This window comes from Zonotrichia leucophrys, chromosome 1A, assembly GCF_028769735.1.
Source record: "Zonotrichia leucophrys gambelii isolate GWCS_2022_RI chromosome 1A, RI_Zleu_2.0, whole genome shotgun sequence".
Taxonomy (NCBI): domain Eukaryota; kingdom Metazoa; phylum Chordata; class Aves; order Passeriformes; family Passerellidae; genus Zonotrichia; species Zonotrichia leucophrys.
Window position 1 is genome coordinate 68194328 of NC_088170.1, and position 24877 is coordinate 68219204.

Below are 24877 nucleotides of genomic sequence, written 5' to 3' on the forward strand. Positions count from 1 at the left end.
ATGTCCTCCAAAACATCTGCTCTCTTCTCTGCAGAGTTTTGGGTGAAGAATTGGCTTCTTCTCGTGCCTGAGGCAGTGGCTTAGGATGGAAATGGGCAGGGGAAGAGCTGGAGGCAGAAATGTTCAGGATGGAGTGGGGATCCTGCAGCTGGAGATGCTGAGGGGGTTTAGAAATGGTGAAAATTGGAGGGGGGCGGGTGTTGGAGGCCTGTGAGGGCCATGTGGCCACTCTTAGTGGGAAAACTGGCAACTTTGCTATTTTAAAGGAACCATTTAGTGCTGTTGCATTGCTTAAAGCTAACCCTGAGCAAAAGTGCTGGGTCTTTGCTTCAACCAACAAACCACTGCCACCATCCCTCACTCACTGGACATCAGAGAATCCCAGAATGGTATGAATTGGAAAAAACCCTAAAGAACATCCAGTTCCAACCCCCTGCCATGGGCAGGGACATCTTCCACTAGATCAGGTTGCTCCAAGCCCTGTCCAACCTGGCCTTGGACACCTCCAGGGATAGCCACAGCTTCTCTGGGCACCCTGTGCCAGGGCCTGCCCGCCCTCACAGAGAATTTCTCCCCAGTATCCAACCTAAATCTCTCTTTTAGTTTAAAGCCACTCCCTCTTGTCCTGTCACTAGCATCCTTTTGTAAGGTCCCTACTGAATGTCCTGTGAAAAGAAATGAAAATGGGGAAGCCCCAGGGGAGGAACAGCACATTTCTCCCAGCAGGTCACACCCATGGGTGACCATGTTCCCAGGGGTTCTAGGATGAAGGAAGAGATGAGGCTCCATGTTTCAGAAAGCTGATTTATTATTTTATGATATATATTACATTAAAACTATACTAAAATAATAGAAGAAAAGGTTTCATCAGAAGGCTAGCTAAGAATAGAATAGGAAAGAAAATGATAACAAAAGCTTGTGTCTCTTGGGCAGAGAGTCCAAGCCAGGGGCCTGTGATTGGCCATTAACTAGAAACAGCTCTATGAGTTGTTCAATCACAGATGGACCTGTTGCATTCCACAGCAGCAGATAACCATTGTTTACATTTTGTTCCTGAGGCCTCTCAGCTTCTCAGGAGGAAAAATCCTAAGGAAAGGATTTTTCCTAAAAGATGTCTGTGACACCCATGGATGGGATGTTCTGAGTGGGGGCTACAGAGCTCCAAACCTGTCAGGCTTCTGTGTGCTGGGACACCCACTCTGTGAGAGTGGCTGCAAGGTGAAGGATGGATGGTTGTCATCAGTATGAAGAGCATGCTGAGCCGTGCCTCAGCTCAATTCCTGCTCTGTAACACAGCAGTTGATTGCTGGAATTCAGGGGATGTGTTGTGGGCAGCTTTTGGGCGTGCCAGCTCTTCCCAGCATTGTGCTGGGGCTGATCTTTGTGACAGAAAATGACAGTATCCAGTTATTGGAACAATTCCTGTGCCCTGGGATGAACTCCCATCTTCTGAGGATGGGCAGAGGGAGAGATGTCAAGCTCTGCATGGAGGGCATGGGGCATTTTCCCCTTAGTGCTGACCTTTGTGCTGCTATCTCCATGGAAATGTTTCATCATGCTGGCAGGGTGGGGGTTTCACTGTCTGACGGGCATGTTAGGGGATCTGATTGCACTTAAAATGAGCTAAGCACCAGAGAAGAATGAAGAAGAATGAAGAAATGAGCTAAGAGAAGAATGTGGCCTTCAGACATTGCTGTGTCAGTCTGGCTGTGTGCCCGTGCAGCCCCGTTGTTTCCAGTGGGGTTATTTGGGGTTATTTCAGTGTAGCACTGTGGGACAGCCCTTGAGCTTTTCCCTTTGCCTTATTTACTGTACAAGATTGTTCACTGCTCCAGCTGTAATCCATTTTGCACTGGGCTTCAAGTAACAATGCTTGGTGCTGATTAGAACTTGCCTTCTTAAATTTTCACACTGGCATTTATTCACATCCTCAGTGCTGCAGTGAGATTGCAAAGACTCAGCATCTACTCTGCCCCTGGACCCATGGAACTCCAGTTCCTGAGAAATCAGATCAGCTTTGGATCTTCAGATTAGTTTTTCATGTATTTATCCTCACCATGTTTACTAAACAAGTGAGTTACCCCAACTGATCACATCCTTGAAGAGAGTTTTATCATCTACTGAGCAAAAATTCAGTGTTGAAGCGTCCTGGATGGATGTGGAGCTAAGTGTTTTACTCAATATTAAGTGGAAAACCTTTTTTCATAAAAGGCAATAGGAACAAACATTTGCTCTAAAGGATGGTTGTTTTTCAGCCTGGGAAACAGCAAAGCAACATTTTTTAAGGCCATGTAGGGAGTCAGCAATGTTCAAGTGACCAGCAAAGGATCTGGGATGCTCAGGAGGAGGAGACTGGACCATGGACTGGAGACAGACCTTTATTGTCCAGAACTCCACATTCAAACTGCCTCCCATGACAGGCCTGTGTCAGTATTGAACAAAATGCTTCTTGTGCAGGATTGCGAAGGAGTTTTCCCTGGTTACGCCGTTCTTGCCTGCCAGGAAGAAAAACACAAAGATACATTGACAGGGAGAGGGGCATTGCAGTTCCTCAGCTGCAGGACATTCCCTGTGGAGGCAGAAAGGGCCAATTGTCCTCTCTGAGAGTGGGATGCAGGAAGGTGAAACAATCCAGGGATACACTTTGGGGTTAACCCCTGGTTTTGGTGCAGAAGTCCCTGTTGCTAGCATGTCGCAGACATCTTTTATGAAAAATCCTTTCTTTAGGAGTTCTCCTCTTGAGAAGCTGGAGGCCTCAGGAACAAAATGTAAACAATGATTATCTGCTGCTGTGGAATGCAACAGGTGCATCTGTGATTGGTTTCATGTGGTTGTTTCTAATTAATGGCCAATCGCAGCCCAGCTGGCTTGGACAGAGAGTTCAAGCCACAAGCTTTTGTTACCATTTTCTTTCTTTTTCTATTCTTAGCTAGCCTTCTGATGAAATCCTTTCTTCTATTCTTTTAGTATAGTTTTAATGCAATATATATAATAAAATAATAAATCAGCCTTCTGAAACATGGAGTCGGATCCTCATCTCTTCCCTCATCCTCAGACCCCTGTGAACATAGTCACACTGGCAGGTGACATGTGAGCAGCATTATGTGGGCAGAAAGGACACTGGGACACAGAGGAAAGCAAAACTCACGTGATGTGGCTTCCAACCTCAGCAGAACAGCACTGCCCAAACCTTTGCTCTCCCTGCTCCTTGTAATGTAGCTGTGCTGCTCCCACTGCATTCCCCTGGCTCTGGACCCAAACCAAACCTAGGGCAGCCTTGCCTGGCCATGTATGCACCATTTCAGGTGTGACTTTGATGGCAGCCTTTCCTTAAGTCACAGTACTAATTAATCCTTCTGACAGACCATGGGGACATTGATGATCTTTGGTTGTTGCTGTTTGAAACCCAGCTCGGGACTTTTTAATCAGCTGCCTCTGCATGTTTGGAAAGGGAAAAAGAAGAATGAAAGCACAGAGGATATTGAAGGAGAAAGAAGGAGCTCTTTTGATTTTTCTCCCTGTATTTCCTTCAAATCTTTTGACAATATCTTCACTTGTACTTTTCTCCCTTTTGCTGTAGGAGATCTCAATTCTGAGCCCTTCCCTGCACTGCTGCACTCTCAGACTCATTCCTGGACAGAGCTATGGCTTCTTAATTCCCTCTGAGCTTACATCTTGTGCCTTAGCTCCTTTTTTGTCAAATTTGCCTTCTCACAAGGGATCTGGAAGGACAAAAGGTGGTAAATTTTGTCTTTAGTTGTGAGATCTTTTAGCACATGGATGCAGACGGCCCCAGCTCTGCTCTCTGCAGGCTGTTCTCGTGCATCTCCTCCTGTCAGTGGGTCCTGTTTTCCAAAGGCAGTGGTTGGGAATGCTTTCCTCTCTGCTAGCAGTGCTCTCAGACTGGCTGATCCCAAGCCCAGGCAGTTTCCTGGTGCTGGCTGAGCTGGGAGAGGCTGTGCCGCTGGTGATGGAGTCCTGCTGCCCAGCTGCTGCGAGGGTGGCTGGATGAAACACTTAGAAGTGCTCCTAAGGCAATGGAAAGTGTGAATACGTGGGCTTGGGATATGCATTTTAATGAGGTGCTTGAATTCTCCCCTTGCTGGCCAGCAGGGCCAGTGTCTGGCAGTGCCACAGCTCCTAACAACCACACATTGTGTCCCTGTGAGCTGCACAGCTCCAAGGGTAGCCAAGGCCTCACCCTCACCCTGCTCCCCAGACAAACAAGGGACTGTGAAAGAAATGTCAGATTCCTCCTCAAAGGTGCCCAGATGGTCTGACATCATCCCAGATGTCTCTGAGGCACATCTTTGACCCAAAAAAAAGCTGAAAACTCTCAGCTTTCTCATAAGTGTGTGTATCTTCCCATGCTTTGCTCCACCAGTGTTTAAGCAAGATGAGGTCTGTCAGAGCTAACTCCAAGGGCTGGGTACAAGGGTGACAAATCACAGCCAAACTCTAGTGTAGCTGAGGGAGTTCTGCTCTTCCTGGTGGGGCTGGTACAGCTCTGAATCACCTTGGCTGTGATGCAGGGCCTGCAGCAAGCAAGAACCAGACAGGCAGCAGCTGTGTTGTGATGTGGCATTCACATTCTCTGAAAAATCCCTTCACCCAGGATTTTTCTCCTAGGAAGCTGAGAAGCCTCAGAGAAAAAGGAAAACAATTCTTATCTAATTTGCTTCTCCTGTGTTGTGCTCATGTGGAATGTGTTTGGGGATTGTTTATCTAACAGGTGATTGTTTCATTCAATTCTGCTGTGAGTTGTTTTCACTCAATGGCCAATCAGGCCAAGCTGTGTCAGGACTCTTTACAGAGTCACAAGTTTTCATTATTATCTTTTTAGCCTCCTGTAAGTATCCCTTCTGTATTATTTAGTATAGTTTAGTTTAGCATTCTTTAATATAATATAGTATCATAAAATAATAAATTAGCCTTCTGAGAGCTTGCAATCAAGATTCATCATTCCTTCCTGCCACAGGGGTCCCTACAAATACAATATTGGATGTCCAGGTGTCAGTGCAGAGGTGACAAGGAAGGTCAGAGTGGTGGCTGGGAGCTGGCTTATCTCTGTCCTTGTAGGCTTGAGCAGACATTAATTGCACATCAATAATTTAGGCAGTGTGAGCTCCTCTTCTCCCTCCTCTCATAATTCACAAAGCACTGACACGAGCTGTGCTCACTCCCTGGCAGTCGTGGTCACATCACCTGTCCCCAGGTGTAGACCAGGCTTGTGCTGCTCCAGGTTTGGGGGCGACATTTCATAGGCCTGGAGGTGGCTGGTTCAGTTCCAGCTGTGTTGGCAGCTCATTCAGCAGCACAATTCTACATCTCAAATGCAGTGGCATTTCAGTCTCTGTCTCTCACCTCAATTTTATCCATGCTAATTTGAGGGAAATGGAGGACTCTCCCCCCACCAAGTTATTCTCTTTTAAACACTTATTTAAAACCTGACTCTGACATGTACAAACCATTCCCAAATGGCAACAAAGGACTTTTATTCAGCTGTTCTGTATTGTTACTTCTTGCCATCCTCTGCTTTAATCCTTGCTCCAAATGCATCTCCCCAGGCAAACATGTTGGGAAAAATATTTCACCTTGCAGCACCTGGCACAGAGGAACTGGACCCCTAAACTCTTTTTCTTCAGTGTGAGTGGGTCCAGCTTATCTCCAAAATGAACCAGTGTCATGTGCACAGCAGGGTAGAAATTGTTAATTTTCTGCCTTTTTGGTAGCAGTTTCAGTGGAATGACTCAGTGGGGCCAGGTGGGAGTGGAACTGCAAGGACCCCATTGGCAGCAGAGCAGTTTGGGAATCCCATGGCAGCCACAGCCTTGGCTCCTTGGAGACAGGAGAAATTCCAGCTGTGGCCTTGCAAGGACAGGATCAGAAACCTGAATCCCAGCTGAAACTGCAGCCACAAGAGCTTTGCAAAGCCTTGCCTGAGCTCTGGTGGAGATGGGAGGAGAGGGCTGGGCACCAACTGCACTTGGCCATGGCTGAGTCCTTCAGGATTTCAAGCAGTGCACTTTTACCAAGATATCAACCTTATTAAAAGCTGCCAGCTGCTGAATCATATCCAGCACTCTGGGGGAAGGCACATCTCTCACATGAACCATTAGAGGGTGAGAAGGGCTGGTAGGTTTCAAAGCATGTTGCTCCACCCCATCAGGAGTGTGGTCTTTAGGACACACCTGGAAGAGAGATGGAAATAGGAAGAGACAGGGGATTCAGAGCACTCTGGGAGAGCTGGAGAGGCAGTTCAGCTCCTTTTGGCTCCAGCAAGAGTCAGAGTGCTCAGGATGGGGCGGGATTAGCTGTTGAGGTGAGTCCCACTTTCTCTGCTTGCCTGGAGACAGGCACTTCCAGACAGTGACTCATCCTAAAACCTGTCCAAAACAGATGGGATGGATTATTCCTTGGAGGTGGCTTCCTCAAGCAGGATTAGATGTGATGCCCAGCTTTCTGATGACTGAGTTGGCAAAGCTGAATCCCACCCTTTATTTTTTGTGCTGAGGATGGAGTAAAAGCTGCAGGAGAATGAACCACATGGGCTCCCTCACTCTGTTTGCTTTGGAGCAAACCCATGTGTACACACGCACACTCGTACATATGTTTGTGTGCATGTCACATAAATTCAAAGGTTTTAATTTAAGCTGCAGAGGCAAGCACAGGATACAGATGCCAGAATCCAGGCTGTCAGTGCATATCCATTAAAATATGGCAGAAGTTTTTTTCCTGGGAAAAATTGACTCAAACTGCATGGAGTGACGAAAATGAGACAAAAAGCAAAGAGGAAATGAAAGAAGGGGAGAGAGAGATGGTCCCAGCCCCACAGTTGGCCCCTGTATGAGGGTGTGGGGAAGTGCTGGGTTTCCTGGGAATGTGTTTCTGTTCCCTCCTGATCCTCTCTGCAATTCTAGCTTGGATGCTGTGTACACCCAGCTACTTCTGCTCTGTGTTGTTTTATTTTTCCTTTCCTTTTCTTTTGGCTGAACACAGGCAAGAATGTCAAAAGGAATTTGTGAGCACAAGGGAAGTGAGATGCAGCCTCTCTGCAAGTAGGCCAAAGCAAGATTATTTCTCCTCCTGCCTTGTTCTCAGAAAGAGCAAAGCTTATTTGGGCCCAATAAATCCCTCTGAGAAAAGTGCAGTTTCACAGAATTGGAAAAAAAAAAAACTGAAGAGAGGGGTTTTGTAATGGGAGAGGTCAAGCAGTGTTAATTATAATCAGAGCTGTAATATAGATAATGAGATTTGGGGAGTTTTTCTTGAAATTATTGCCTCTAGGAACCTCTGTTCCTCTCCTTTCTGGGGTGGAGGGGGGATGTGTATGTAGGGAGTTGTGGTCTCATTGCTCCTTACTTTAACACCCTGCCTAAAGTTCCCTCAGCAGAGCTTGGCACTGAGGCCTGTTTACACACAGGATAGAAGGGTCTCCATTTTCACTTTCTGCTTACTTTGATCCATTTTTTGAGGGACAAATACTCAGGCCAACATTGTTATTATGGAATAAATTTGAGAGTCCTTTTCTCCGCTGTGTGATTGCTGCCTGTGCACGTGTGGGATGGTTTGGCTGACTGAACTGAGGGCTGGGAACCCCAGGTTTTGGGAACCTCTCACTTTCTGAACTTGACATAATTACAAAAGTAGCCTGGTTTTCCTTTCTGTAAAATGGGATGTTGGTGGAGGGTGTCTCTGAAGGCTGATGTCATGCATTATCTGAAGAATTTTTACAATAAAAAGGGTGTTGTAAAAGAGCAGATGAGAGAAAATAAAACCTTCTCTTCTTTTTCAAATAGCTGATTATTTCACTCAACTTTTCAATTTTCTGTGGACTGTTAGACTGGAGGCGGCCCCCATGTTTGGGGCAGGAATTCACCTTTGTGAAGGTTTGTTTGGTGCACATCATGATGTGAACCTGATGGGAATCTCCCTTTCTCTTTGAAAGAATCTCTTCCACCAGCACTTGCTTTAATTTCTTGTCTCTGAAACAGTGGTGGGACGTGGAGGAATGTTCCAGCTAAGCAAGTGGAGGGATTAAGCCTGAGATCCCTGCAGAGCAAAAATTATTTGTACAGAGGACAGAAACAGGCAGGGAGAGCCTCCAGACCTGGCTCCAGAATGTTTGAAGCTATGGGAAATATTCCCCTTAATTCCAGGTGGACTGGGAGCCAAGGCACCAGCTGTGAGGATTAGGTTTGTTTGCATCATTGCATCATCATCATCTGCCATGCACAATCCAGGGGGATATTGATGACACAGCTTGATCAGTCCTTTGAGCCCTTTTCCAAACTGTCTTTGCATAGCAACACCAGGCCTAGGCTGATGTGGTTTCCAGCACTGCTGATTACTCCTACATTTCTTCTGGACAAGCCCTTCACGTATTTTCCTGTCAGGCATGAGAGGAACCTTTAAATGCTGGTGAGCCCACAATATTATTTCTTGCATAGCTTTCCTTGGAATTTGAAGGCTGAATGGAGGCCAAGAAGGGGCTGAGCCGAGAATCTGCTGATTCCTCTGCCCAGATATTGCCTCATATTCCTCCCATGTGTTTTGCATCCAAATATAGGGTATGTTTGCATGGACAGAGGCTGCTTTTGGGCAACTTCTCTTGAGTCTTACTCAGCTGAAGTCTGTCTCCATGTGAACTCAGCTGCATGGCTGCTAAATCCAAGCTGGTCTCACTGAGGGGAGCTGGACACCTCTGCAGTCTTCCTCTTGCCTTTTCCTCAGTGGTCTGGCTCTCCCAGAACCCAGGATCCTTAACTTCCTTTGCTAAGAACTCATCTTGTGACCAGCTTTCCTCACTCTGGTTGCCTGTGTTTACAGAGGATGATGAACAGTTGGCATATTGATTAAAAATAATGTGCCTGGGACAAAACTGACTGGCAGGGAGAATCTGCAATTACTAGGCAGGACTTTTTTTAAATTTTTTAACCTAAACATTTATTAATTGCTGAAACTATTCATTAGAGTGTACATGTAGCAAATAGTATCCTAATTATGAGCAGAGAATGTGCATCCTTTGATATGTTTGCTGGTTTTTTAACTTATAAGTAACCTGTTTGAAATATATGCCACTTGCAGCTTACTGCCAGTCTAGAGGGCGTTAGACAAACTCTATGAGGTTTTTGTTATTAGTCATTATTATTCACTATCCCTTAATTCAGAACACGGTTCTCCCAGTCACTTGGAGTTTTTATCCTCATTGTGGTGCCTGATTTTTAAGCTTAGTTAGGTCTAGATGTGCCTCACAAGACATTTTGGGCAAGAGTTGTTTTTAATCTCATATTTGCCCAGCCCCTGACACCACAGAGATCAGGCTGTGAGATACGAAAGGACATCCCAATTTTCTTCATCAGCCAAAATGGCAGTGTAGAAATATGTAAAAGATCAGTAAACATCTTGAAATTAAATTCTCGCCCACTGAAACACTGACAGCTGTGTCTGCTGCTTGTGGAAATCCAGGGAACAGGGAATATTCCTCTGTCTGCTCTGGGGTGCCCTGACCCCCAGGGGAGCACTGACTCTGACCCCCATTCATGGAGAAAGTTTCCCAGACTTCAGTATAGACTGGAATCCACAATAGTGTGAAATAGATTATAGAGAGTAGTGTAGGTGTGTCATTTGGTGAGAAATTGATGTTTTGGGATTATTAGTATGTTGTGGATGGAAGCAAGATGGAGGGCACAGGGTGTCATCCTGGGTTTCTCCTTCATGCTTCTTTTCCCTCCTTCTCCACGGGTTTGGGTGGCATTTTGTAATTGGGCAGAAAAGTCCCCATTCCAGCTCTTTGGGATCAGTTATTGGGTTAAAAGGGAAAATAATCTGGGTGTCAGTTCTTAATTGGATGGTTGAGTCTTAAAAGACCTTGTAACAAGAGATTGTTGGCCATTTTGTGCCTTGTAATGAAAAGCTGCTGAACTCACGGTAGTGAGACTGTTTTACTGATAAGAAATAATAAACACCTGAGTGTTTATTTAACATGAAGTGCCATCTCAAGTGTCTTTAATCCAGACCCAGAGAAACCCATAGCTGCTTTCTTTTCTCTTTCTAGACCAAAGAAGCTCTCTTCACAATTCTCCAGGACCTAAGGCCTGAAGACCACTTCAATATCATTGGCTTTTCCAACCGAATCAAGGTCTGGCAGCAGGACAGGCTGGTGCCAGTTACTCCAAATAACATCAGGGATGCCAAAAAGTACATCCATAACATGTCACCCACTGGAGGTATGATCAGAGATACAGATGGGATTAACTGTGCTATCCAATTAACTACAACAAAGCAAAGAGTGGGGAATGTGGTCCTGGAGCACATGGAATAAAAAGACATTGGGATTTAGGTCATGGGACATGGGGTTCTCTTCATCTCCATTCAGAGTTATGTGTTCTTTATTAACATACATGGTGGGAAGGTTTCCTCAGACCCTGCCCATTGCAGGGGGTCTGGACAAGATGGACTTCTAATGTTCGTTCCAACCAAAATTAGTCTGTGATTCCATACACTCATTAAACCAAATTTGGTTCCATTCTCTTGCTTATCTGGTGACACCCTCAGAATGGGAAAGCCTCCAAGGTTATTTCTTGAGGACACAGATGAAAACATACCCTGGCAAAGAACACACAGTGCCAGTTTTGTGTAGTTTCTGAAAGGCTCTGTGAAAGCAGGCTCATGATTTTGTCTGGGCTGGAAACCCCAGGGATGGAGCACACACTGTGGGATGTGGGATTGCATTCTGCAGGATTTAGCTTCTCACCCAGTACTGTCCTCTTGTCCCTACCAAAATCATATTTTAAGAATTTTGCAGCCCTTTTTGCTTGTGCCTTGTTACCTGGAGGGAAGCAGGCAGAGAAAACCCCAGAACAGTGGCAGAGTGCAGGTGTGAGTTTTAATTTGATTCATAGGTCTCCTGTGAGGCTATGGACAGTAGTATAAAAAATCTCCAACTACAGTGAGGTTTGCAATCAAACATATTCCAGCAGCTGTGCCCAGAGAGCTGCAGAATGACCTTTTCAAACCCTTCCCCATGGAAGTGGTCACAGCTGGCTGAAGGTCAGGGAGGGCCTTCCCATGGCTGCCCCTGAGCAGGGACCACTCCTAGCAGAGGAAACCTCTGATGGAAAAACACAGCAAACAGGATGGTTGGCTGTGCTGCTTGTGTCGTGAGAGGAATTGCTTAGGAAGTGGTGAAGGGACCTGCCCAGTTAAACAATTACCAATAGTAATTGGGACAAAACTCAGAGAACAAAGCCTTTTACTCCTGAAGTGCCAGGAGAGCTGTGCAGGAACCAGCTGGGTTTGCCTTTACTAGGCACATCTAGTAAAAGGAAATTATTGACTGTAATTCTCCACAGTGATTCTCCACCACAGGTACTTCAGGTTTTTTTTCAGGTTTGGCTAACTCTGTGTTTTCCCTATAAAGGTGCTATTCCTTGAGTATCTTCCACTGAACATAAACACACACAAAGAACATGGTGTGGTTACACCTCTGTGTTGTATTTACCCACCAAAAAAACCAGAAGAAAAATCCTGCTGCTAAATACCTGAACACATGGCAAAAGACAGTTTTCAGTGCTTGGTAGTTCTATGATACAACTGAGTATAAATTAAACACTCTGCTACATGACATGGTTTTCCTCTGGTTTTGGGGAAAAAGTTCTTCCTGATATTTTGGATCTGCTTGGGGACTGAGAGAGTTAGAATATTTGGGTGGATGTTTTTTGGTTGAGAACCATTGTGCAGAAGACAGAATCAGGATTTTGAGGACTTTTCAGAAGTCTTTGCTGCTTTCCTGTTCCTTGTCTTTCTGCACACTGTGCACACTGAGTTTCTAGGTTCATGCTGACTTTCCATCACATCCTGTTGATAATCTTCCTAGATCTCCCTTTCCAGACCCCCAGAGTCAGCTGTGTATGGCTCTTAACCCATTTCACCTGCTTTGTTTCCTCAGAGCTGTTTTTAACCCCGATGTGCTGATTTTGCAAAGGTCCCTATCCCTCAGTGCTTTGACTAGAAATACATGGAGAAAGGCAATACTTGTACTCATTTTCCTTTTTTTCTTTTGAACACAGTGGGCTTGGATCCTTTTCATGCCTATTCTAATGTGCATCTGTTTTCTCATTCACTTTGTTTTCTCCCTCCCACCCCACTTCAGGCAGTTTTATTCTTCTCTACCCAGTTGTTTTGTGCAAACACACTCCTCAGCTAACCAAGCTCTTCCCTTTAAACTTTCTGTCCCCTGGGGTGTGAAGAAGGAGCCTATCCACTTGTTTTCCAATTTGAAGGTTTTTTTCCTGACTCCAAATGTGGTGCCCTTCAGAAAAAAATGAGTAGAACATTTCCTAGTCCAGATATCATCTGGGAGAGTCCCATAATTAAGTTTAACAATTTTTGTTTGTACCAGCCAGACATTGTATGACTGTTTACCAGGCTGATTGTTGTACATTGAGACATTCAACAGCAATTCCACATGACAAAGTGAAATTCATAATTCAATTCATAAGACCATAAACAGCTGTGCCAAACTCATTCTGAGTAAAAGAGCTGAACTGAATTCAAGGGCTAAAGCAACTTCATGTGGAGTAAAGGGACATCCTGATGTCCAGAGAAGCTGTCACCTCACTGAAGGGAGCTCAGGGAAATGATTCACATCACTCTTAGAAGGAGAAATGATCTCTAATCATTCTGGTACCTTCCCAGGGACTAATATCAACGGGGCCCTGCAGACCGGGGCAAAGCTGCTGAATGATTACATTGCTCAGAACGACATCGACGCCAGGAGCGTGTCCCTGATCATCTTCCTCACCGATGGGAGGCCGACTGTGGGGGAAACTCAGTCCTCCAAAATCCTCAGCAACACCAAGGAGGCCATCAGGGATAAATTCTGCCTCTTCACCATTGGCATTGGCAACGATGTGGACCACAAGCTGCTGGAGAGGATGGCGCTGGAGAACTGTGGCATGACGAGGCTTTTCCAGGAGGATGAGGATGCAGCCAGCCACCTCAAGGGGTTTGTCCTCCTTTTTCTGTTCTTTGGGTTCTCTGGGAACGCATTTTGGGATGGAAAATCCTTTAATGAGATATGGCGAGAAATTGGAGTTTCTCAGCTCTGGTTGGGAGAGGCAGAGTATGATTGGACACTCTGAATGGCTACCCAAAAATGCCCTTTTTCTTAGCAGACCCCCTGAGATGTAGTGGAGCTCCCAGCCCCTCAGAACAAGGCATTTGTTTCCCTAATTCAGATCATTGTTTTGGACATGTAAACCCACTGAGCTGGGGGGCACAGCTGGGGTCCCAACTCCTCACAGGGAGATGGTAGGAGGAGAGGGTGCATTGCATATATCAAATCAACAACATAAATAGCATGGAGGGGATCAGGAATGAAGATTCCAATTTGGACCAAAAAAAAATTATGTATTTTTTGGAAATGATAACTTTTTGCCCAAGATCCAAAATATTTGGCTTAGAAAAACACACTAAGATCATTCCTGGGATAACCATGTAGTCATTAATTTTCTCATTCATTATGATCATTAATTTCCATATTCTTTGTGACCCAAAGTCCTCATAAGTTTCCTAAAATCCTCATGCTTCAGTAGGATCAGAGATTATGTTCCTCTTCTGTGATAAGGGAGCTGTAGTACAAGGGTAAGTACCAGTTCCTGGTAAGGAACAGGCAGAAAGATGTGTGACCACATCTCTGACCAAAATGTTTAGCAATGTGTCAATGTTTCCAAATAAAAATTCTTGACTTTCACTCCCAAAAGGTTAGTGTTTTAACCACAGAAACCAAAAAAAGACAGTTATTGAGTTACTTCTCTCCTGGCTCATGCCTAACTCCTCTGGAGCAATAAATCCAAGCACTTTCCACCAGGGCTTTGCCTTCTGTGGCAAACCGGTAATACATGGACAAGAATTCCTTTGAAACTAAATTCTATAGATCCATCTGTCACTCCACCCATGTAATTTCCTCCCCAGGACATGTATTTTGGATAGCAAGTGGCATTCCCTGGCAGAGAGAGGCTGTTCTGATGGATTGGGCTGCGGGAGCCCAGTGCTGCAAGTACTTGTTCAAACGCCTCTCTCTGATGAACAGCTCCCTGTTTATCAAGCTCAGTCATGGCAAACCCATTTGGCACCTGGTGCCAAATTTATACAGAAAAGCACAATCACTGCTGGAGGCCAATTCAAACCTTAGTTGGAGAGAAAACCTAAATGGATGCCAATTTAATTTTTTTTTAATGCTCAGCGGGTTGTATTTTTATACAGATGCTTCCTTGAATTGTACTCTAAGACAGGTTGTGTATCTCCACCATTTGTTACAGCTCAGAAGTTAATTTACAGAGAGTCCTCAAGTTTAATTTAGTTGTGTTTTTAAATCTGGTGAGGTCTCTGCATGAAAGACAATGAGTGCTCAGACAGACTTTAAAAGAAAGTCAACCAATTCAGGCTTTGGGTTCCCTTGGAGAGAGAATAAAGCAGAAAGTGTGACTTTAGCTTCCAGACAGTCTGTTTAACCAGATGTGTCAAATAAATGCAGCTTGTACTAGAAAAAGGGCTGAGGCCAATTCTTTGTTTATTTACCAAATTAAACTCAAATGACTTGCCAAGAGATGAGCAGTTTGGCATTTGAATGGGAAATGTGGTATTCTTGGAGCAGCTTGGGAGGAACCTTCAAAAGCACATTGCTGTAGGGAAAACACAGTACTGTAAACTTGGACTTTGAGCTTTGGGAAGGTTTTCTTGGCTGTCTGGTGCGAGGTGTTCTCACAAGTGTGGTTGGTCACGTTAACAAGGCATTAAAGGGTTAATCTCCCTGATTCCAGGAAAGCCATGCCTTGTTCCAGCAGAAAATCAGGAAGTGAGTTCTCTTATGCCAGTTCTCTTATGCTCTCTCTTAGCAGCTAGAATTTCTCTATTCCTTGGAAATATCCTCATTTATCCACAATTCCATAACAGGCTCAAATGCAGGGGGGCATGGTGAGATTCCTTCTTGATTTTCTTTCTCTGTTGGCCCTCATAAAACTGTATTCCTGCCTGTCCTACACTGACCAACCCAATCTAGGGGTCTTTCAAGAGATTCAGGAGCTCTGGTTTGGAATCTCTTCAGCTTTGGTGGACTTAAGATTTTGGCCTTACAGTTTTTCTGGCTCTGGGATACCATGTGTAACACCACTAGAAACCTGTGGGTTACAGCATCTTGTCTAAGTACATTTTTAAATAACTGGAGTGCTTTCTGTGAATCTTGGAAGCCAATAATTCACTTTTAAGTGGTCACAAATATCTCCTTGCAGAGATCTGGAACCACAGTGGAAGTGACTCCCAGGCCATGCTGGGATGGTTCTGAACATACTTAAGAGACTGTGTTTAGATGCCTAAGGAACAGGCATCTAAACATCTAAAATCTAAATGAGGCAGAGAATAACTTTGGTTGACAGGGACCTCTGGAGATCCTGTAATTCAACCTCCTGCTCTGAGAAGAGCTAACTTCAATTTTAGGTGAGGGTTCTCAGGGCTTTGTCCACTCAGGTTTTGAAAAGCCCTAAAGGCAGAGGCCCTCCCACCCTGTTTTTCTAGGCCAAGTTAGAGTGGACATGGTAGTTAAATTTGCTTTCTGATGGCTCAAACTGCCCTGAATGACTTAGGAACCATTTTAGATAACCTGTGTCCTTGTCGCTGTAGCAGTGCAAGAGTGTGTTCACACAGTGCCAGCAGTGAAAAATGTGTCTTGCTTTAAGGTTCTATGATGAAATAGGAACTCCCCTTCTCTCTGACATCCGTGTTGATTACCCTGAAGATGATGTGGAGCAGGTCACCCAGAACTTCTTCCCCAACTACTTCAATGGCTCTGAAATTATCATTGCCGGCAAACTCATCAACCGCACCTCGGACAAGCTCCATGTGGAGGTGACTGCCAGCAATTCCAAGAAGTACATCCTGCTCAAAACAGATGTGGCTATTGACCTGCCCAGCAGAAATGACATCAGAGGTGTCCCTGGCCTGGAGGATGGCAAAGGTGACAATAACTACATTGAGAGGGCCTGGAGTTACCTCACCATCAAGGAACTGCTCAACTCGCGGCTGAAGAGTGATGACATTCAGGAGAAGGACAAATTGATGGAGAAAGCCAAGTCCATGGCCCTGGCTTACAATTTTGTTACCCCCTTCACTGTTCTGAAGATGAAAGAGGCTGGACTCCACTCAGAGCCACCTCAGGAGGAGTTTATCAGCCCTTCCACTGATGGCATCGGGGAAAAGGTGCAGAGCCTGCAGGGGCACAAGGCCCCACCAGGTATGAGACAAGAATCACCTTGTTCTGGTAAAAAATCTTCATTCTGGGCAATGTCTCATGGCTGACTTTGGCACAGGGGTGATCTAGACAGTGAATTGATGGGTAAAGCTGAGATTTTCATACTAATTTTGCTAATTGTGGGCTGCCTTTTAGGCAAAACTTTAGGCCCCTCACTCACCCCCTTGAAGCACTTACTGCTCTGTAGAAACTATTGGATAAAAATTGGTATTCCACATGAAACTTAAAGTGGCTGCAGGAATATATATCCCATCATCTCTCTGAATAATATTTGGGGAACATTTTTAAAATATGTCTCTTTCTGCTGCTCAGTAAGTAATTGTAACAGCTTTCCTTCCCCACTTCTAGGTGTACGCAGAGGGCAAGATAAACAGAGGATTAAAATCTCCAAAACTTCAGGTCAGTGCCTGCTTTCATGCCTCTCATAATGCAAAATAATGGTGACTGATTTATGGAAACCTCAGATGCATATCACTGTGGTATAATCATCCAAATGGTTACAAAATTCTGTTTGTCAGAGCTGCAGAGCAGGGAGGAAAATGAAAACAAATCCAAAATACAGAAAGGATCAGTAGTGAGAAGGCAGATGATCTACAACAGTTAATCCTCATATTTGAGACTTCTGCAGGTTAGAGGAGAACAGAAACACATTCTCTCTGTACTAGAAATAGTGGAAAACCCTTTTAAAAATAATAATGCTGAAATATAAAAAAGTTGTTGACAATAGAAAAAGGAGAATGTTCTGTAGTATTTTACAATTTTCCTGTTTGTCCTGCACCTTTACTTAACTTTTCATACATTAAACACTGAAGAATAAGTCCAGATCAAGAACTCTGACTTGAATTTCTCTTGATAGGGTCAATTTTACCTTAGAAAATAGCATTTTTGGCGAGCCTTATTAATGGCAGCTGTCTGATAGTTGATGGTAGGTCAAGAATTGTTGAAAAATTAGGATTATGGGATCAACAGCTGTTGTTGACTGCTCCAGAATGACACTGAAGGCCAGGAGGGGTCACTGTGAGGTGGAGCCATGCAGCAGCCCTTGGTGAGAAAGTGCATTTCTGTGTGCTGAGGGGATGTAGCTTGCCAAAAAAGAATGGAGAAGACTTCAAAACATCTACATGATAATTCCCATAAATCACAAAAATTATATTCCGGAAAGAAAATATCCTGATTTTCATCTAGAACTGTTTTGGGTTTTGAGTTGTCATTGAAAACCCAACCTCATCTGTGAGAAAAACAAAACAATCTTTGTGAAAAACAAAGCAAAACTTGGCATTTCCTGGCAAACTCCATCTGACCCTCTAAAAACAACAAACCAGGAGGACCTAGAAAAAAACAGGGACAAACACACTTTAAACAGCAGCTTTGTTGCAATCTGTTAGACATTGGAGTTTTGTGTGGGCTTCTCACATTTGTCTCTTTTTCCATGTCTTCTCAGCGGATGGGGACCCTCACTTCGTCATTGATTTTCCCTCCAGCAAGTTCTCTGTCTGCTTCAATATTGATGGAGAACCAGGGGACATTCTCAGGCTGGTCTCTGATCACAAGGAATCTGGTGAGCAGCCAAGTCAAGCAGTTTCTTGTGGAGGAAAATCAAAGTGTAAGGCCAAGCCTTGCAGCAGACCAAGCACCAAGGTGCTTCAGGCAAGAAATTGATAGGAAATTAGAAATTAGAAAAAGTTTCTTCTATGGTGTAATTTCACCCAGTTACAAAGTCACAGCTTGCAGATAAAAGGTTTGGACTTGCCAAAATTGCTCTGCTGTGGGAATTTTCCTCTTTACTCACAGTACTGTTTTGTTTAGGACAGAGCAAAGTACCCAAGCACCAAGGCTCTTTTAGTAAAGAAATCACCAAACTGGCTGGAGAGTCATGACAGTCTTGAGAAAACCCACATGATTCAGGATCTGCTTTACCCAAGCCAATCTGAGCCAAAGCATGGTCTGATCCCATCTGGAATTCTAAGCAGGGCAGCTAATAAGCAGATTATGTCCTGGGAGAGAAAGGGGTGTCAAAACCAGAGACAATTCACAGGCTTGTTTTACAAAACCCCACAATAAATTTGTATGATTCTGTTCTGTGTGGCAGTGGTCTAACCCCGGTATTTCTGTGTTCATGTGTGCCTTAAAAATACAAAATACAGCTCCAGGCAATGTTTCCCTTCAATTTCTTTCACAGACTGTTTGTGCCACTGCTTGAATGATTTTGTGGCTCAAATGCAGAATGAGCTTGAGGAAAACAGACTCTGTAGCACTAGAACCTTGAATCTTTGAAGACAGAAATGAGAGATCCCATCAGGAATAAGGGGATATGGAGACATTTAATTTCAGTGTTAATGGCTTGGGTTTAGCCTTGGTTAGCAACAAGCCTCCTCCTTAATTGTCAATGTTCAGAGGCTTGTGGGAAGTGAGTCACTGTCTTATGGACAATAGGTCACAACAAATATTGAAATGACTGGGAAACTTACTGAGGACTTGTAGGCTTTAATTGACTCATTAGGATCTGCACCCTGGAATACTCAAAAGTGCTTCTTTTTGTGGCACTGTGTACACTGTGATTAATGGGACTGGGGGCACCTGCCTGCAGAGAAGGCCAGTATTTCTGAGCTTGGGTAAATTTATGTGCTCTGTATGAGGTCACAATTCCATAACAGACTGATTATACTCGTTTGAAGGCTGGTAAGTGAAATAATTGAGCACGAGGTGGCGAGCCTGCATGTCCTCAGTCCCAAGGCTTGTGTCATTGAGACAATAGACCTGTTCCTGCTGGGCCCCTTCCAGCTCAGACTGTTCTGTGGCCCTGTGATTCTGGGTTCCAGCTTTCACTTAAAACAATTTTTTGATTGTTTTCCTGCAAGGTGTAACTGTGAACGGACAATTAATCGGAGCTCCCGCACCGCCCAACGGCCACAAGAAGCACCGGACTTACTTCAGCACCATCACCATCCTCAGCAACAAGCCAGAGAGGTCTTACCTGGAGATCACACCCAAGAGGGTCATCCTGGACGATGGGGAGAGGCTTGTCCTGTCCTGTGGCCGGAGTGCTGTGGTGAGGAGCAGGAGCCTGGAGGTGTCCATCTCTGCCTTCTCCAACATCACCGTGACCATCCGGGACTCCATCAGCTTCGTCATCCTCATCCACCACTACAAGAAGCCAGCCCCGTACCAGAGGAACCACCTGGGATTCTACATCTCCAACAGTAAAGGCCTCTCTTCTGACTCCCACGGGCTACTGGGTAGGTGGCAGGTTCTCAGGTTCAGAGGTGTAAATCAGACAAAAATGGTGTTTCTGAGCAGAGACAGGGGGGAAGGAGCAAAGCAGGTGGGGATTAAGTTCCCAGGTGAGGCTTTCACATCCTCTCTCAAACAACTTCTCTCTTTCTAGTACCTCCAGCTCCTCTGCTGTCTTTCCCTGTAGGAGTTATCTCTCCCTATCCCAGCTGTGCCTGGTTTTCATATTTCCACTCTTTTAATGATTGTTCAGTACAGTTCCTATTAGAATACATGTGCTTGATGCTCCCAAGTACAGTCAGAAACCAAATCTTCCCCAAGAAATTTTTGTGGCCCCTTTTTTTCAAATGTGAAATGAAAGAAGAGTCACCCTTAACTTTTGAAGGAATTAGGCTTTAGATGACCAGATGGTTGTGTTCTTTCAGCCAACAAGCAGTATTGATGTTTTTGGTCATGTACAGTGCAGAACTCTAAAACTTCTGCCATAGTTTCTGTGCCACTCAGACATCCCCAGGTGAAGGAGGAGAAGGTCCCTTAGGAGTGGGGTTTTGGACTCAGGCCACTCTCACAAACTTCTAAATCCACACTTAGGTTTGGCCTAGGAGGACTTTCTCCCAAGAAGGCAAGGGAAGAGAATTTGAATCTTCAGGCCTAGGACTTTTTGCTTGCTGATGGACATTGTGTGGGTTATTTACCTCTAGTAACCATGTCCCACAAAAAGGAACTTACTACTGGCAGCTAAAAAACCTCTTTAGCTCTTTAGTGACCCATGGAAAAAAAATAAATAGGGTTTTATTCTAACCTCTGTGTTTGTGAGATTTAGAAATGAATCACAGGAACAAGACTCATCCTGCTCTTGAAGAGGAGATCCGTAGGCTGAGAATCCTCAAATGCATCCTACCAAAAAAAACCCCAAAAAACAAACAAACCACCAAACCACAACAATTTATAAACAGGCACAAATCAGCCAGTCATGGACTCTTATTCTATCTTGCCTTGCAGGTCAGTTCTTGAGCCATGAAGTAAAACTTCTCCAGGAATCCCTGAACACAAGTCATCAGGAGGTCAGGCAGAACCAAACAGAGGCGTTGAAGACAAACCCTACAAACACCCTGAAGGTGAAGGGGAGGCTGGTTCCCGTAGTGTGGAAGCAGAGGAGGATCTACAATGGGCAGCAGGAGGTCGAGTGCTGGTTTGCCAAAAACAACGCGGACAAACTGATCGATGGGAGCTACCAGGACTATTTGGCTTCTCATCCCTTCGACACGGGGACCAGCTTTGGGACAATCAACAGCTTTTAAAACTGGTCACAGCAATGCATTGCAGCAGCATGTGAGATAGCAGGTCCCTTCTGAAGCCTGTTCTAGGCAACTTATGAGTGTTTCCTTATCTTTTGGTGCCAAAGAAACCAAGGATTTTGTCCTTGGAAATCAGCTGTCTCTCTTTCCTGCTAAATGAATGCTCATCAGATTTCTGAAGAAAAAGAAGGCTGGGGGAAAGGACGTGGTTAAAGGCATGATTGATGCTCTCTCAGTGGGAAGGGCGGGGGGAAAAATGAGCCAGTGAATAGTGCAGAGGCTGCTGGCCTTTAAATAAACCCATGCAGGGATCTGTGCAAAGCCCCCTGGGGCTGGTGAGTCACCCCACGAAAGGCAGATCATACAGAACAGAGCCTGTTGAGGTGATAGGCTTTGCAAAGAAGTGACTTGGAGCACCTGCTCCAACCTTGGTCCATGGGGAAAGGAGAAAAAGACAAAAAGAGAGAGGAGAGGTGGGTGGGTATCCATCTGCAGCGACCCATTAGCATCAAATAAAATCAAAACCTTAAATCAACAGGCCATAGGAGGGTATTGCTTTCCTGGTTAGTGGGATGAGGTCTGGATTTGCCACTAAACATGATGATCCCTGAATCACTACAAACCCTTAAAACAGTGGTGAAAACCTTGATGGGGTTTTTGCTGTCTTGGTGTCCAGGCTGTGTGCTTAAAAAGCACCTCTGGTCCTCAGCAGCAACAGCAGTGGTGCAGGCTCCCATTCCATGGAGCAGTTAATTCAGCATAATTCAATTTAAACAACATTGCAGGGTTGGTGATTTCTTGAGTCTTGACTCCCTCAGGAGGAAACAAAGTTCCACCATGAGCTTCCAACAGATCTGCCATGTCCTTGAGCATCACACTCCTCCTGCTCAGCAAAGATTAAAACTTCCTAAGGGATGACAACCCAGCACCCACAACAGCTGGTGAGCCTACAAAGCAGCCTCTTGAATTTCTACTAGACAACCCTAGCTGCTTTTGTAATCAGGGAGGAAGTCTTTATTTATTCCAAATTGTCAAAAAATTTTCATCCCGATTTCCCCTGGCTTCTTCTCCTTCTTTACCCTGCAGGAATTTGTGCGCAGCAGGAATTTGGCAGCAGGAGGTTACAGAAGGGTCTGCCAGCCACCCCCACTGCAGGTGGTGCTCCAAACCCAAAACTGCAAGGCTGTGCTGTGTTTTAAAGTGAGGCATCACTGAGCAATGCTGCAGATCAGCCACGGGGGAGTTTTAGCAAAGAGCTTGTCCAAAGGGGACTTGACAACCACAAAGACATTTTCATGGCAAGGCCAAACTGAGCTCATGAACACTCTGCCTTTCCAGAATTGAAAAGGAGGGAGGCTGGGTGTGGAAGCATCTCCAGGAATTAAATGACATCCATGTGTTAGGAGAAAACAGTTGCCAGGGACCCACAGAAATAGGTTCAATCTTGACTGATTTTTTTTTTTTTCCCCATATTTAACAATTAAATCATATTGTTGCTGTTGGAGCTCCAGCTGCTGGGGGTGGGGTGGTGATTTTCCAGTTGCCTGATCAGCTCGTTAGTGCTGCAAGCACCGTGGCAGCAGAGCAGGTGGCAAGCATGGTTTCTTGACTCACACCATGTGCTGCCTGCAAACAGCCAAAAGCAACCAGCAAGATTGAACTGCACTCTGGAAGATCCTTACAGAGAGCTCAGCTAGCACAAAATTCGTGCCAAGGCTTGTACTTTGGAACAGAACATAAAGAAGAAACTACTGCTTTGGGCCCTGCTATCTTGAGAAATAGCTCCCCTGCGAGGGAGAGCTGAAGGCAAGGCCTTCAGCACAGTCCTGAATGTGGAATAATAACACTAAATAACAGTAATAATAAGGTTTAATGCTCTGCAGTTTGCTTGTGGGCCAGGAAGAGATGAGGAAGAACAGCTGTGAAGCTGACTTCTCTGCCCAAGAAGAGAGGAGGAAATCACCCAGGGCCCACACCCAAACAACCTCCCCTTTCACTGGCATGGAGAAAACAGGAAAGTGGCAGGGGATCTCTGGAAACCCCTGGTTTGGCAGGTGTCTCCATGCTGTCCTTACTGAAACATCCCCTCTCCTCCCACATTGTGCTGTCCACGTGTATTGCTAAGGGGAGGGATGGCTCAGGCTCTCCCTCATCTCCTCTGTATATAGATATGTATATAATATATATATAAACACACACCTACTGCTGATAATTCATCATTGCTCCTCTTTTCTCCTCCTCCAGCCAAGGAAACACATTTCTTTCAGGGCCTGAAGGTAACAAGGATCAAGTTCAATGAAGCACCTGGAGCAATATACTCAAGGTCTCCTGAAGGCTCCAGTTATCCATTTCACAATAAATATTTTACAGTGAACACTGCAGTGAAGCTTTCATTTGGCAAAGATAAAAAACAAGCTTTGAAGCTAAGGTTGTGTGTGTTTTATGCTTCTGGACAGGCTCATGTTACCAGGTGACTGAAGGGGCCACTCACCAGTTAACAATAAGTTGGGAATAAGTAATTTCAGTGGAAAGTTAAAGGTCACTGATGTTCTTTAGTCTCTATACACTTGTTAGGAGACAAGAACAGACCCTAGGCTTCTACCCCCACACGAGATGAGAATTTAACAACACTTTAAATACAGCAGAACAGGGCACGGGAAAACAGTTTGTGCTCCTGCTGCCCCAAGAGCAAAGACTATGGACTGTAAATTCCAATTTTTTCAGCTCTGAAGTGAGCATCACGACACCTCCTTCTCTCATATGGGGAGGAATATGAGAATATTGAGAATATGAGGGGGAGTATGTTCAGGCATGGTCCTCACAGTCCTTCATGCTGTCCCAGAGAGCTCCCAGACCTCTGTGCAGTCATTGCAGTGAAGTTGCATTTGTTCCCATCTCCAAGAGTGTCACAGAGCACTTGGATTCACAGGGATGTGCCCAGTGATTGCACATTGCTCAGACAGCTCAGGAATGAGGCTGAGCACTCACTCTGGAGTGCAATGGAAACAATTGCATGGATTGCATGGCACCATTTCAGAGATGGGAACAGGGCTGCTGGAACAGCACTGGCTACACAAGGATTGAGGGGGAAAACCTTCCCCCACATCTTACTTCTCCTGCTATTGCTGATTGTGAACCTTCTCAGCCTCAACTAAGAGCTAAAATGAAGATCATGTCACTCACAGTCCAGTTTAGAACAAGAACATTGCTTTGGCCAAATTTGCACTCTTCACCCACTGCGGGATTGCACTGTGCAGCCCCATAGCAAGAGCAAAACTCCAAAAATACCAGTGTTCCTCAAAACAGGGAGCAAGTTTCCAATAGGGAAGCTGTTTCCATCCGTTTCCAGTCAAAACCTTGCACAGCACAGAACTTATTCCACCCTTACCAGTGCAGAACCCCCCAGACAAGCAGCAGTTGTGCTGTGAAACCAACTGCACTGAGCAATATAAATAATCCATTCAGAGAGCTGTGTGCCATGTGTTCCAAAAGCCTTTTGATGTGCCAGCAGAAGTAGGATTCTGACCCTTCATTAAGGAAGAAAAACAAAAAAAAAAAGACTTAATTTCCAGAAAAACAGTTTAAAGCTGCACAGCTGCAAGTGTAGCCAAGCGTGTCTCGCTCACTGAGGGGCATCCCAGACTTTGATTTGCATCTAAGGCTTCAAACCACTTTGAAGTCAGGAGAAAAACAACAAACCAAACCCCCAAAAAACCCCCCACCAAATATCTTCTCATGCTCCGAGCTCAGCCTTCACATCTAAATCCATCCAAGTTAGAAAATCCAAATCCTTTAATTTTCACTCCTTAACAAGGGCTGTTTTCTTGGGGAAAAATACAAGGGGAAAAGGAAAAATAAAAGAACATTCCCACCCATCACTTAAGGGAGGTTGTGTTGCAAGAAGTAAAGGCTGTCTAAGGCTCCATGAGGGATCCTGGATCCCTGCTCCAAGGACTATCCCCCCATTTGGGCTCTGGCTGGGTCTCTGCACAGCTGTGTCTCTGCATCCAGCCTGGGAGTGGGCTGGTGCAGCTGCTCT

At 45.0% G+C, this 24877-nt stretch overlaps 1 protein-coding gene across 1 annotated transcript in view; it reads left to right on the forward strand.

The window, feature by feature from the left end:
• The window catches only part of ITIH5 (inter-alpha-trypsin inhibitor heavy chain 5), a 48797-nt gene extending 25763 nt beyond the window's left edge, over nt 1-23034 (forward strand). The window contains exons 8-14 of the mRNA XM_064703062.1: nt 10058-10229; nt 12700-13009; nt 15738-16291; nt 16658-16708; nt 17751-17867; nt 19168-19545; nt 20543-23034. Of these exons, the coding sequence (XP_064559132.1) occupies nt 10058-10229; nt 12700-13009; nt 15738-16291; nt 16658-16708; nt 17751-17867; nt 19168-19545; nt 20543-20841 (1881 nt within the window). The 3' untranslated portion in view covers nt 20842-23034. The remainder of the gene's footprint in view (nt 1-10057; nt 10230-12699; nt 13010-15737; nt 16292-16657; nt 16709-17750; nt 17868-19167; nt 19546-20542) is intronic.
• The last annotated feature ends 1843 nt before the right edge of the window (nt 23035-24877 follow it).